The sequence below is a fragment of the Miniopterus natalensis genome, chromosome 10, assembly GCF_054644295.1.
Source record: "Miniopterus natalensis isolate mMinNat1 chromosome 10, mMinNat1.hap1, whole genome shotgun sequence".
NCBI lineage: Eukaryota > Metazoa > Chordata > Mammalia > Chiroptera > Miniopteridae > Miniopterus > Miniopterus natalensis.
Genome location: NC_142090.1, coordinates 80,274,922 through 80,287,649, shown reverse-complemented (window position 1 = coordinate 80,287,649; position 12,728 = coordinate 80,274,922). Strand labels below are relative to the sequence as shown.

The window sequence follows — 12,728 nt, the reverse complement described above, 5'->3', positions numbered from 1 at the left end:
ACTGGCTACACCAGCTGGATGCCCACTGAGTAGCTGACTTGGTTCTATTTCTGGTCTTGTTGGTGATGTGCCCGCTGCCTAAGGTTGGTTATGTGGGCACTGAAGACTCTAATGTCCTAACCAAGGCTGTTAGCACCTCCCGATGGTGAGCTAGCTCCATCAATTTACTCATATGTGACTCAGATTATACCTTTTCTTTTTTTTAAATTTAATAATATTTTTCAATTATAGTTGACAGTCAGTGTTATTTTGTATTGGTTTCAGGTGTACAGTATACTGGTCAGATAGTAATTTACTTTGCAAAGTGATCCCCCTGGTATTTCAAGTACCCACCTGGCACCGTACAGAGTTATTACAGTATTAATGACTGTATCCCCTGTGCTGAACTTTACGTCCACGTGACTAGTTTGTAACTAACAATCTGTACTTCTCAGTCCCTTTAGCTTTTCACCCAGTCCTGTAACCCCCTCCCCTCTGGCAGCCATCAGTCTGTTCTTTCTTTTCTGTTTTGTTTGCTTGTTTATTTTGTTCATTAGATTCCACATGTAAGTGAAATCACATGGTATTTGTCTTTCTCTAACTGGCTTATCCCACTTAGCCTAATACCCATAGGTCCATCCATGCTGTCACAATGGTAAGATTTTGTTCTTTATTATGGCCAGGTAATATTCCATTGTACACACCTACCACAGCTTTTACCCACTCTTCTGATGGGTACTTGGGCTGCTTCCATACGTGGCTGTTGTAAGTAATGTTGCAGTGAGCATAGGGGTGAGATTGTACCTTTTCTTAACTGGGCTGGCGCAGTCTGTGGGAGAGTCTGGAGAGGGGTATACTGGTGTGGGTGCTGTGTTTTGGATACAGGCGTGGAGAGGAGGTGAAATGAGGGACGCGTGAAAATTCCTCATGGAAATGCTGAGAAAATAGTTCCTAGATATTGAGAGTAAATTTCATTTCTGAAATATCCCAAGTAGCTCAGCAAAGGATTTCAGTGTGACTCTTTTTTTTTTAATGAAAACAGAAAATTCTCTCTCTCCTCTCAACCCTCGATGCAGTTCTAAAGGAGAGGAGAAAGAGGAGTGAAGTGGGCAGGAAAAGCCCTGCCGAAGCTGTCCATGTGGAGGGAATTTCCTTCTCCTCTGGACGCTGTACTCACTCTGAACCCCAGGGACTTCGCTCAACCTTCACGACTTTCCTTCCAGGATGGTCACTGGGGGTTCTTTTAGTGCTGCTATCATTGTTTAAGGACTTGTATCTTCTAAATGGTGAAACTGTGTTTTTCTGAATGACAAGTTTTTATTTTAAATGTGTATTTACTTAAATACTGAATAGATAATAGTGCAAAATGCAAAAGCTACAAAAGGTAAACAGATGATGAAAAGTGATCCTTTCACCCCCTCCCTTCCCCAGAGGCAAATGCTGTCCCCAGATACGTGGTTTTTAGTCTTTGCTTTGGACCCAGTTGGATTTAGGGGCTGACTTGGCGTCAGTAGCTTTCTCTGCTGGATGGACTTTGTTGGTCCCCATCAGTGTGAAATGTAGTAGGAGAGAACGCAAGGCCTGCTGACAGGGATAAACGAATGGGTTAAGTGTAGCTAACAGCACATGTTCACCTAGAAATCTAGGTAAGCTTCTTGCGGCTGTATCTACATCTGTATGCCCAATGCCCAAATTTCATTGTCCAAGATGCTACTAATTGGTGAACACACATTTAATGTACAACTAAAAATAAAAGAACCTCGCTAGTTAACCTAAAACATCCTATTATTTAAGTATTTTTCTAAAAAAATATTGTATTTATTAGAAGAGCTCTGCTAGACTTAATGATTTGTCATTTAACACTCTTGTAAACATATAAAAAGGCAAGTAAAGTAGGTACGTTTAATTTTTGAAACTTCTACCCACGGAGCCAGTTTTTCTGAATCACTTTCACCTCAACTCCTCATTGTGTGTTTCTGCAAACAATTTGGTAACACAGTTTACAAACAACCCGAGAAAGAATGAAAAGCCCTTGGTGCTGAGCTCTTCAGCTACCCCACTTCTGAGGACCCCTGGGCTGGGGATGGGTGATGCGGCCTGGCTGGGCCCAACCTGGGGCCGCCGCTCCCCACACCCATCGCCTTGGGATGAACAGCTGCTGCTCCCCTGTCATCTCAGAGCTTTTGCTCCAGACCCTGATGCTCATTCTGCTCCTGTGATGCTAGTGGGTTTTTTTAATTTATTGGGGTGACATTGGTTAATAAGATTATATAGGTTTCCGCCCATGGGAAGAAAATTGCTTTGTGACTGCTGTCTGGCTGAGGATAATTGAAAGATGCCGTAGGTTATGGAATTCTACCCAAATTTAGAACTGTTGAGATATGAAAACCAAGGCATCTTAGAATTGATGAAAGATGGAAATATTAGTTCTGAATCTTATTAACTAAAATGAAATTTCTAGAATTTTTAATCTTTCAGATGAGAGCGATCTCTAGATTTGGCAGTGTTCAAGCTCAAAATCTTCAGCTCTGACACTAAGCTCTGAGGTTCTGAAATGTCTCAGATTCTCAGGTGTGAACTTCCCTTCCTTAGTGTGCTCACAAATATTGACTTATCTTCTTTATCAACACATCTGAGGGGAGTCAGCTTGAATATTTAACTGGCGAGTTAAAAAATCTTTGTTTTTTTTAATCCCGACGAGTCAGCTATTTGGTTTACTCTAAGACATGCACAGTTAAGATTCAAGAATGATCTAACTGAAAACGGGAAAAACAACCAAAAGAAACCTATAGTTGCCACCCAACGTGGCTGAAGTCACAGCTATTTTTTCCTTTCTTTGAAATGTGTTGTACTATAGTCAGTAGGTTACTAAGGAAAATTATTCAGGCCTGGCCGGGTAGCTCAGGTGGTTGGAGCATTGTCCAGATATACCAGGGTTACAGGTTCGATCCTAGGTGAGGGCACACATGAGAATCAACCAATGATTCATAAAGAAGTGGAACAGCAAATCCCCCCCCCCCCAATCAATTACTCAAAACGTGGACTAAATAAAGCAAAACACACATTGGCACATCCCTTCAGTGTCGTGCTGGAGCAAATAAAAAAGCATGTCTGACCAAGGATTATTCCATTCTCCAGGGACTAAAGTGTGTTGAACTTGGTAGCTTACTGTTATTAGAGCCTAGGCCCTTGGAAGTAATTCGTTAACCTGCAGATTTTTAGCTCAGGCCACTGAAAACATTCAATATAACATCTGCAGGATGTGGAATTTGTCCAGGGAATCCTTTGGGGACCTTTAAAGTCATTACAGTATTTATCCAGGGAAGTAAAACAGTGAACATTTACAGAAGGGTCCCAGAGTTGCAGGGAGCCCAGCCTTGGCATTTCTCTGTTAGCTGAAATTTTTAACTTTTGGTTCACCCTTGTCTCATCGAGTTGCTATGAGGGCAAACGCCTAGAATAGAAGTCAGCAGGCTTTTCTTGTGAAGGGCTCAGCAGTACATATTTTAGGTTCCCCTGGCCACCGGGAGAAAGCAGCCCCGGGCAGTATGTAAATGAATGAGCTTGGCCAGTGAGTGCTGTGTGTTAGCTGCTCCTCCCATGGTTAGCACTGTCGCTGGCACCACCATCCCTACGCAGGGGGCCAGCAGTGCCCAGTCCTGGAGGAGGCCGGGCGCAGCCCAGGAGCCCCTGTGTCCTTTGCTCTCCTGGGAGTTCATCCACAGCAGCTGCGCTGGACCAGCTCCTAGACCCATCGTGGTCACGACGGTTCATCTCCCAGGCAAGCAGTGGCCTCCTCACTCAGGGCAGCCTAGAGGGCTGTGTTGGGCTCGAAGGGAACAGGTGTCCAGATGGATCAGCGAGGTCTTCCCTGGGGTGATCGTGGCCCAGGTGGGTCCTTCGATGGCCCTTTTTGCCTGTGTTCTTCCTGGGCGTGGGTGCAAAGGGGAGACCAAGAAACCCACTGTGTGTGAGCGGTGCTGTCCCCATCCTATTTTAAAGTGACGAGCGGGGAGAAGAGGGGGTTCTAAATGAAGTGGTGGAAAAAGCTGTTGGGGTGAAGGGAAGAAAGAGCCAGAGTTGCGAGCATGAGCCGCAGGGTCCAGATTATTCAGAATCCTGCAGGGGCTCAGCTCTGTAGGAAAAGCACAGATATCTTTATAAACCTCGACAGCATTATTTTATTATTCATGAAAGCATAGAAAAAAACATAACCAGCTTCATTTGAAAGGGAATTCATTCCCAAGGCACTTCTTAATTGAGTTTGTATGGTAATTCTCTGTATTGACTGTTAAATCAACATCCCCAATAAACAATGTTTAAATCCATCCTTTTGTTCAGTACGTCTCAACGCTGCTTCTTTCAAGACAGTGAATTGAGCATGAAGCCAGATTTCCATGAATCGGACACATGACATTGTTTGCACGGACTTTTCTGACCTTTTAAGACTAATTTTTGAAAGCATGTTATTTTTTAACTAAGAAAATTTGCCCCAAATCCAGAATTTCAGTGTGAGATCTCCCATCGTGTGCACATGTGCAGTTACTTTGTGTGTGTGTATGTGTGCCTACACACTTCAAAGCTGTACTGTTAAGCCTTTTAACAAATGACTCCTGAGACAGACATTTCTTGAAGGCAAGTACTGTTTTGCTTTAAATTCGTCTTTGGATGAAACCTATCCTGTCTCCCACAGTGCGCTGCACAGTAGCAAGCATCCACAATCATTTGATGAGACAGGGCACGAACCAGGGGCCGCAGGGCATCCAGAGATCGCTTGCTCTGGCCCTTTCTCTTCAGTTTTCTGTTCAGCTTTCCTGCTGTGCTGCTGTCCTAGCCTCAGTGTTTCTACAGACGGACACATCTTTGCTAATCCTGTTTTCTATAGTCGAGCAGAATAATATTAATTCTTCAGATGCCTAAAGGCAGGAGTTGTCCAGGCCACAACCCCTATCCTGCCCCTCTGACACACCACTCACATTTTTTCCATTGCTTTTCAAAGAGTGGAAGGGGGGCGGGGAGAGAAACATTGATTTGGGAGATACACATCAATTGGTCACCCCCCACATGCCAGGGCAGGGGCCCGAGTCTGCATCTGAGGCACATGCCATTGGCCGGAATCAAACCCAGGACCCTTTAGTCTCTGGGCCAACAGGCTAACCACTGAGCCAAACCAGCCAGGGCCACCCCTTTCCTTTCCCCCATGGCTAAGTATCTCAAGTGTTTTCTCCAGCTCTCCTAACCCGCCTTTCTGTCCAGGCATTTCTGCTTCTTCCTCGCCTCCCTTTTGTGAATGGTTTCCTATGTGTCAGGACCCAGCTGTGGGCGTGGTCCCCAGAACCATGTGCTGTGTCCAGCTGTGGCTGACTGGCCCCATCTGTGGGACCTCCTGTGTCCTTGCTCTGCTTTTGTTCAGGGAACCCAGCATGTCAGAGTCCGCTGACCTCCAGGTGACACTGGCTCTTCTTGAACTTGTTGCCAACTCTCACAGCTCTTAATGGTATGGATAGGCATGGACTCTCCCAGGTGGCAGAACGCTCTCAGGGAGGGGGTTCCCTTAGTGATGGTGGGTGGTTGTGGATGGTCCCAGAGCTCTGTTGAACCAGAGCTATTACCCAGAAGGTTAGTTGTGGGCTCACCCATCCAGGGAAAGCAGAGCCTGGTGAGGTCAGGGGCAGCAGGGCAGTGAGTGGGATGAGACCAGCAGAGGCATTAGAGATGTTAGATGTTAGACCAGGCAAGAGGGAGGCTCAGCAGGGGAGCGGGGTGGTTTAGAATCTGTTGGCCTGAACCCTTAGCATCTTCTGGGAGGTTTCTTTCATGCCAATTCTCTGCGCTTTACCTAAAATAATCAAATTTTAATGATGAGGAGCTGGGTATCATGAATTATTCATAAGCCAGATTTCCCGTATTCTTGTATTTTAAAAAACCTTTTTACAAGACTTTACATTTCCATAATTAAACTTCTTGCTGATGGGACCTACCATCTTATTCTGCAAGGACCTTTGAGCCTGAGTAGTAAAGGAAGCCTCGGAATTGGAGTGGTGCGTGTCTCTGCCACGTACCAGGTGGGACCGTGTGTGGGCCACCAGTTCTGACCCTCATCTGTGGAAAGAGAGGAACATTTACCTCATGAATAGCACTCACCTCCTTGGGTAGTTGGGAAGGTTAAGTGAAACCACACGTCTGGAGTGCCCGGCTCGATGCCCACCCGCACCTGTTCCACCTGGTCACAGGGATCTTTCTGCTCTTCAGCATCTTCACCATCTCGCCCGCCCTGCCTGCCCTTAGGTCAGACTTGATGGGCTGCCTTCTTTGTTTTCATCCAAGCTATTGATTTTTATTGAATTTAATGGAGAGAGCCCAAGGCCAGAACCCAAAGATTTCTTATGGCTACTTCTGGGACTCTTGGGCAGGGTGGGTGCAGTGTCACAAAAATCAAATATATGAATGCGTGAAGAAGCCATGTGAGAGAGTGCTGGGCCTGTGCCAACTCAGAGAAAGCTTGTCCAACCTAGAGCCACATTTTAATAAAAGATGCAGCCTAGCCAGACACTTGGGACAGGGAATCAAGGTTCTATCGCCACTGGCCAGTGGGGATAGGTCCCTAACACATTCTTGTGTTGGGTGACTGTGACTTTAGGACAGTGGTTCCTCCAAGTGTGGTCCAGAGACCCTCAGCAGCATCTGTGAGCTTGTATGAAAGCAAATCCTGGGTCCTCAGCCCAGACCCACTGAATCGTTAACTCTGGGGGTGGGGCCCAGCCACCTCCTTGAACAGAACCTCTGGGGGAGTCTAAACATGCTCACATTTGAGACCCACTGATTGGGGAAAGTGTTCTCAACCCCGACTGGACCTTGGGGGTCACTTGGGAGCTTTAAATATCCAGTTGCTTGGTTCCCAAACACAGACTTCCTCATTTGGAATTTTCGGGTACAGCCTAGACATCAGGAATCTTCAAAGCTCCTCAGGGGATTTTCAGGTGCATCCAAGGTTGTGATAGCTGCTCTTCTAGGGAGTCTGTTGAGACCCCCATGTGCTCCTCCCTTGTGGGTGGGGAGGGGAGGGGAGAGGAGGAGGGGAAGCGTGTGTGATTGGACAGAGCTCCCGAGTGACCTGCTTCCCCTTGGAGAAAATGACCTTGAACTCCCAGCCTCAAGAAACATCCTTGACGTGGTTTTTCATAGACTGAATGAATATTCCCTCAATGTGATTTGGATTCAGGACCAGAAAATAGTGACAGGTGACAGTTTCCTGCCTTCCTTGTGGAGATACTAATACATAATAACTTTTGTCAGAAATTTGAACAACGGGAGAAGTGAGAGGCTTCCAAATTTTAATTCCTTTTTCTGAATAAAGGAGTCTGTTTTCTCAAGGAGAGGCCAGAGAACCAAGGAGATGAACGACAAGTACATTTAAAATGCATTTGCAACGTGGAACCAATGGGTCCAAAGCCTGGTGTGGTAGATGCTGCTCAGGATTCGAGGAATTAGTGAGTCTAGATTCTAGATCTTATTTTAATATTTCCGGTGTTCTCTGAGATGAGCCAGTCTAGACAACCTTGGGTCCCAAGGTGTGGTCTCCACCCAGCAGCATCTGCATCCCCTGTGGATTTGTTGGAGATGCAGGTCGTGGGACCCCACCGAGCCCTCGTGAGTCAGAGACTGGGGTGCTTTAGCAATCCCTCCAGGGGATTTGGATGCCTGCTCAAGTGTGAGCACCACTGCTTTCCACCAAGGGCTCAGTTTTCTTGTTTATAAAATAAGGCGACTGGCCTGGGTTATATTCAAGATTCATTCCAGCTCTCCAGGGGCCCTGGCATAGGGGCCTGGAACAGGTGGAGTGATTCCCTGTCTTAGACCTTGAACCTTTCCTGGGATGTGTCATTGAAATAACTCAGCTAAAGAATTGGCATGTGGGTAACAGAGGAGAAACAGATCTCCAGAACTCGACACCCAAACCCCACCAGGGTGCTCACTATAAAAACATAAATTGCACTACCTTCAGCGGTTGTTGTCATTTCCCTAAAGTGAGAAACCCTGGTGCTTCAGAAGGGAGCAGCCACCCCACCCCCTTTCTGCAGGGGCTGGGCTGTCTGATGTGGTTGACGGAGCAGCATTCTGCAGGAACCAGCAAGTGGCATTTCAAAAGGATGTACAGAGGTAACAGGCTGTGCCGTAAAACAAGGGAGAATTTCAAGCCATTTATCAAAGCTTACCCAGCTTCTATTTCAAGACAGGTGGGAAAAAAATCACAGAACAAGAAAAGAAAATAAATCTGTATCCAGAGCGTCTCATAAATAAGAAAGGGGTTGGGGGTTGGGGGGACTGTTGGCCTTGCCGGGTTCTCAGAGTATTTTTGTCACAGTATGGAAAGCTTCCCAGTCTTTCAGGGTGTAATTCTCACTTCCCTGTTATCCAAATCCAAGGTTGTAAAATTACTTTGCTGGCTATTAAAGCCAAAAGAGAAAAAAGAAATGATAATTTCAAGGAGAGAAATTTCAGGGAAAATGGTACCTGGAGTTAAAGAGAGAGAGAGAGAGACAGAAAAAAGAACAGAGTTCACCCACCACTACAAAGTAATTTGTTTGTCATTGACAATGCAGGGACACTTCATAATTTAGGGCCAGTCCCAGAGAATCCAAGGCAGCTATCTAATTGCTTTAGTGCCAGCCTATTTGTCAGGGATGATAGGAGTGGTTTGTTGAACATCAGAGAGACTTAGGTCTGTTATGTCTGCGAGGGATGGAGAAATTACAGCTTTTGTTAAAACGGATGGATCACAGGCCCCCTTTCCTGAGCGAATAATTTGCACCGAGGAGAACCACAGTCCAGGACCTTCGCACTGGGCATCTCTGTGGACTTCAATGACTCAACACTAGAAGTGCAGTTAAAAGCCTGTGCTCTGAACACGCATTGCCCACAGTGGCGTGGCTTCATTTCCGGGCCCTCTGTTCTGATCTCTGTGTCTGTTTTGTGTGTGTGCTTTGCGGGTACCGTGCTGTTTTGATTACTACGACCTTGTAGTATAGTCTGATATCAGGTAGCATGACTTCTCCAACTTTGTTTCTTTTTCTCAAGATTGCTGCGGGTGTTCGAGGTCTTCCGTGGTACTTGCTGGGTGATCTTGAGCCTGTGGAGAATTTGTTGAGTGTGTTTGTAACTCTTATTTTGTCTTCCTGCTTCTTGTGCTGTGTGTGGTAACTGCAGGCCAGCACACTCCCTGAGAATGGGCCGGTGTCAGGACTCAGGGACAGCTGGTTTTTTAATCACGTGTCCGTAACATGGGACAGTTCACGGAATCCAAGGGCAGGGCAGTCATGCTTCACCCCCTCTTGTGAGGATGAGCAAGTTAAGGTGCAGACGGTCGATGGCGAGACGTGGCTTCACCCTGGCTCTTCCTCCCTGACGCTGTCGCTTCCACTCCCGCCCAGCCACCAGAAGGACAGTTGTCACATTATTTTCTTTTTCTCGCAGCATTGCATCTAACAGTCGTCCTATGCTCTGATCTTCAGCTGAGTTTCCTAACCCAGGTATTAAGCTGGTGCTGCTGCCCCCGTGCAGAGAAGCCCCCACCTCCACCCTGCAGGTTGCTATGGAGATGGAAGATGTCTTCCTACTTGATCATTTGGACTTTGCCTTGTGGTGCTTTGTTCTTAAGGAAGGAAACCAGACCTCTGCTGAGGAATTAACCTGATCAAACATTTTGTCTTAATCACAGAATCATGTCAACCCTGCCATGGACTTCACCCAGACCCCCCCTGGGATGCTAGCCCTGGACAACATGCTCTACTTTGCCAAGCAGCACCAGGACGCCTACATCCGGGTAAGCTCGAGGCCCCTTTCAATCGTGACAGGTTTCCTCCTGAACTTGAATTTCAGATATACAGGTATGGAGGTGTTCCCCTTAGATGCGTGGCCCCAGGTGTTTGGCTTTCATCACTCATTTTTACTTTTACTTAAAGTAAAAATTAAAATGAAATGAAATCAATCAGGGGCAATAAAGTAAGTACTTTTCATAGGATGACATTTAAAAATACAATAGTACTGGAAAACTATTTTATGTGGTTCAATATTTAATTGTGACAAAGCTCTTAGACTTAAATAACAGAAGAGAAATAAACTATCTACCAAAAACCTGCAGGGTCCCAACTTGAGTGGAAACCCTTGGACTTACTCCACTGCTTGAGGAGAGGCCCGGGATTCCCCCTGGCCCTGCTCTGTTCAGTGCTGTGCTGGAGACACAGTGAGATAAACAGGTAGACAAGAAGGGGGGAGGCGGGGAGGGAGGAGGAACTCCAGCTACCCAGGGAGATTCCTTTGTGGGTGCGGCAGAGTGAGAATGGAAGGTGCCACCGCTGATGGGACAGTGCAGGTGTGGGAAGGACCAGGCAAGGATGAGGGGCGTGTGGAGCAGTGACGGCGAAGGCCTGCCCTTCAGGGCTGCTCCACTGTTGCTCTGGGACTTGTGCTGTCACTGTCGCCTGTCCTCGGGCAAGGAGCCCAGGTTCAGTTGGGTTGGGGTATGGATCCAAGATTGGGATGGGGTAGGATATGAACAAATGGGACAAGAGAATTGGTGAGCAGTTAAAAGGATGACTGGACCTCAGCTTTGAAATCGATGAGTGAATTGTCTGAGGCTGGGAGGGCAGAGTGGAAACGAGAGGACTGTAAGAGTCTGTTACTCTCGTATTTTCTCTTGATCCCTCCTGGGGGCACTGGCTTCCTGGACACTGGGTTTGAGAACTGACCCGTGGTTCTCCAGGGATGTAAATGTGGGCATTTCCTTTGGGTCTGGGCTAAAATTTCTTTTCTCAACACGGGAGCAGTATCCTCCTGGGGGACATTTGGAAATGTGTCCGTGGTTCCTTTGGTTGTCATTGCCCAGTGGAGTGCTACTGACCCAAACCTATAATATACAGGACAGCTTCACAACGAAAAATTGTCCTGCCCCGTAGTGGAGACCTTGAAAAAGTCATGCCAGGCCTCTGAGTTCCCTGTAGGCACTATATTTTAACTGCATGTGTTTTACCTAATAGAGACAGACTCACAGATAGAGAACAGACTGACAGCTGTCAGAGGGTGGGGGGTTTCAGGGCTGGGTGAAAGAGGTGACGGGATTAAGAAAAAACTCCTATGTAGTTTTCTATATATGTGATTTGCTGAGCTTTGACTTCTACTGAAATATTATTTGTCATTTGATTATACGAAGGATTTTATGCATTTCTCTGAAAGGTGTGATCAGGTGTTTGGCCGGAAATGCAATCTTCCACAAGAAAATTATTTCCTTTTCACCCCATTTTATTGAGAGATAATTGACATACATCACCATATAAGTTAACGACACACACCATGATGGCTTGATTTACGTAACTGGTGAAGAAAATTGTTTTGTGTGTTTTTTTTCCCATAAAATCTTCATTTGGCTTGTTATGTGTGTATGTTTATTGCACAGATATTTTTCTAGGAGTGTAATCTCTCAAAGAAGTGAATTAACATTTTTGAGACACCATGTGGCATAGCCTCGGAGAGTTGTGTGTGACAAGGAGCCACATAGAAGTTGAATTTGGAATTAATGATTAATGTTTGTGGGAGAATGTTTTTGAAATTAGAGCTTATTGATGCCAAATACATTGTTAATTGCATAAGAAACATATGTCTCAGGAAAAGTAGTTTAATGTTTTAAGGCCGTTTTCCTCAGTGCCTTCTTTTAACTGTTGTAAATGAAGTGAACAGGATGGAGACCTTACAGAGCTGTATCTCTGATAGACACTTAAAAGAAGAACCTCTTTGTAAAGAGAAGTGTGGCCCTTTTTGTCCACATGCACCGTTTCTTATTGATTAGACATTCCTATAACTGACATGCCCATTATTTTCTCAAAAGTGTCCCTTTCCTGAGGTTTTCTGGGTGCCCTCTGACATTGGATCTGACTGGCTGGAAAGCTAATGCTATTTACATGAATAGATGGGGTCACGGGAACATACATGGCGTTGGAGACATTCCGCAAGAAGGGTTTGTAGTGACTGAAAGCAGACACCCCAGTGATTGTGAAACTATGATGTGGACACTGGAAATAGCTAATTAAGTGTCAGTCCCTGAGCAGAGCATCTTTTCTGAAACATAAAAATGGGGCTTTTTTTAAAAGTTTATGTTTTGATAAAATTTGCTCTTTTTCTGACCAGGCAAATCTCCCGTCTGAATGCCGTTGTTTATTTATTATTTCTACCTGCCATTCAGTAAACACTTGCTCTGTATTTGGATAGAGCCTCACCTTCCCTTGGCCAGTCAGGGCTATGGATGAGATTTTTTTAAGAAATTGTAACTCCCGCACACATGCACTTGCAAATATTTCCTTTTCTCGCTCAGCGCCCCCTCCACTGTCACAACGGCTCAGACACTGTGCGTTTGCCTTTTCCCAGGCCATCCTGCGGCCTCCTGTTCTAACTCACCTGCCACTCACGTTGCCACACCTGCACCGAGGCTCCCACCCATGGCTGTCCAGAAGGGATGCAGGGTGGTCTTCTCGCCTTCCTCCAGCTGCCCCACATCCACACCAGACACTGTCTACTGCTCACTGTTCCCCATCGCTGCTGCCGCGTGCCTGGCTTCTCCCCTTGGCTGGCTCCCAGTCTCTCTGGTGGGTTCCTCTCCCTCCACCTGCCCATCAAATGAGCACGATCCCCGGGACTCTGCCAGTGGACCGTTTTGTTTTTTTTTCACACAGGCTGTACAGAGTTACTGAGTAACCATT

General features: G+C 46.2%; 1 protein-coding gene across 1 annotated transcript in view; it reads left to right on the top strand.

Moving 5' to 3' along the window:
• Positions 1-12,728, top strand: part of ELMO1 (engulfment and cell motility 1) — a 272,460-nt gene that overhangs the window by 90,698 nt on the left and 169,034 nt on the right. Inside the window, exon 13 of the mRNA XM_016222320.2 lies at positions 9,698-9,802. Coding sequence (XP_016077806.1) covers positions 9,698-9,802 — 105 coding nt within the window. The remainder of the gene's footprint in view (positions 1-9,697; positions 9,803-12,728) is intronic.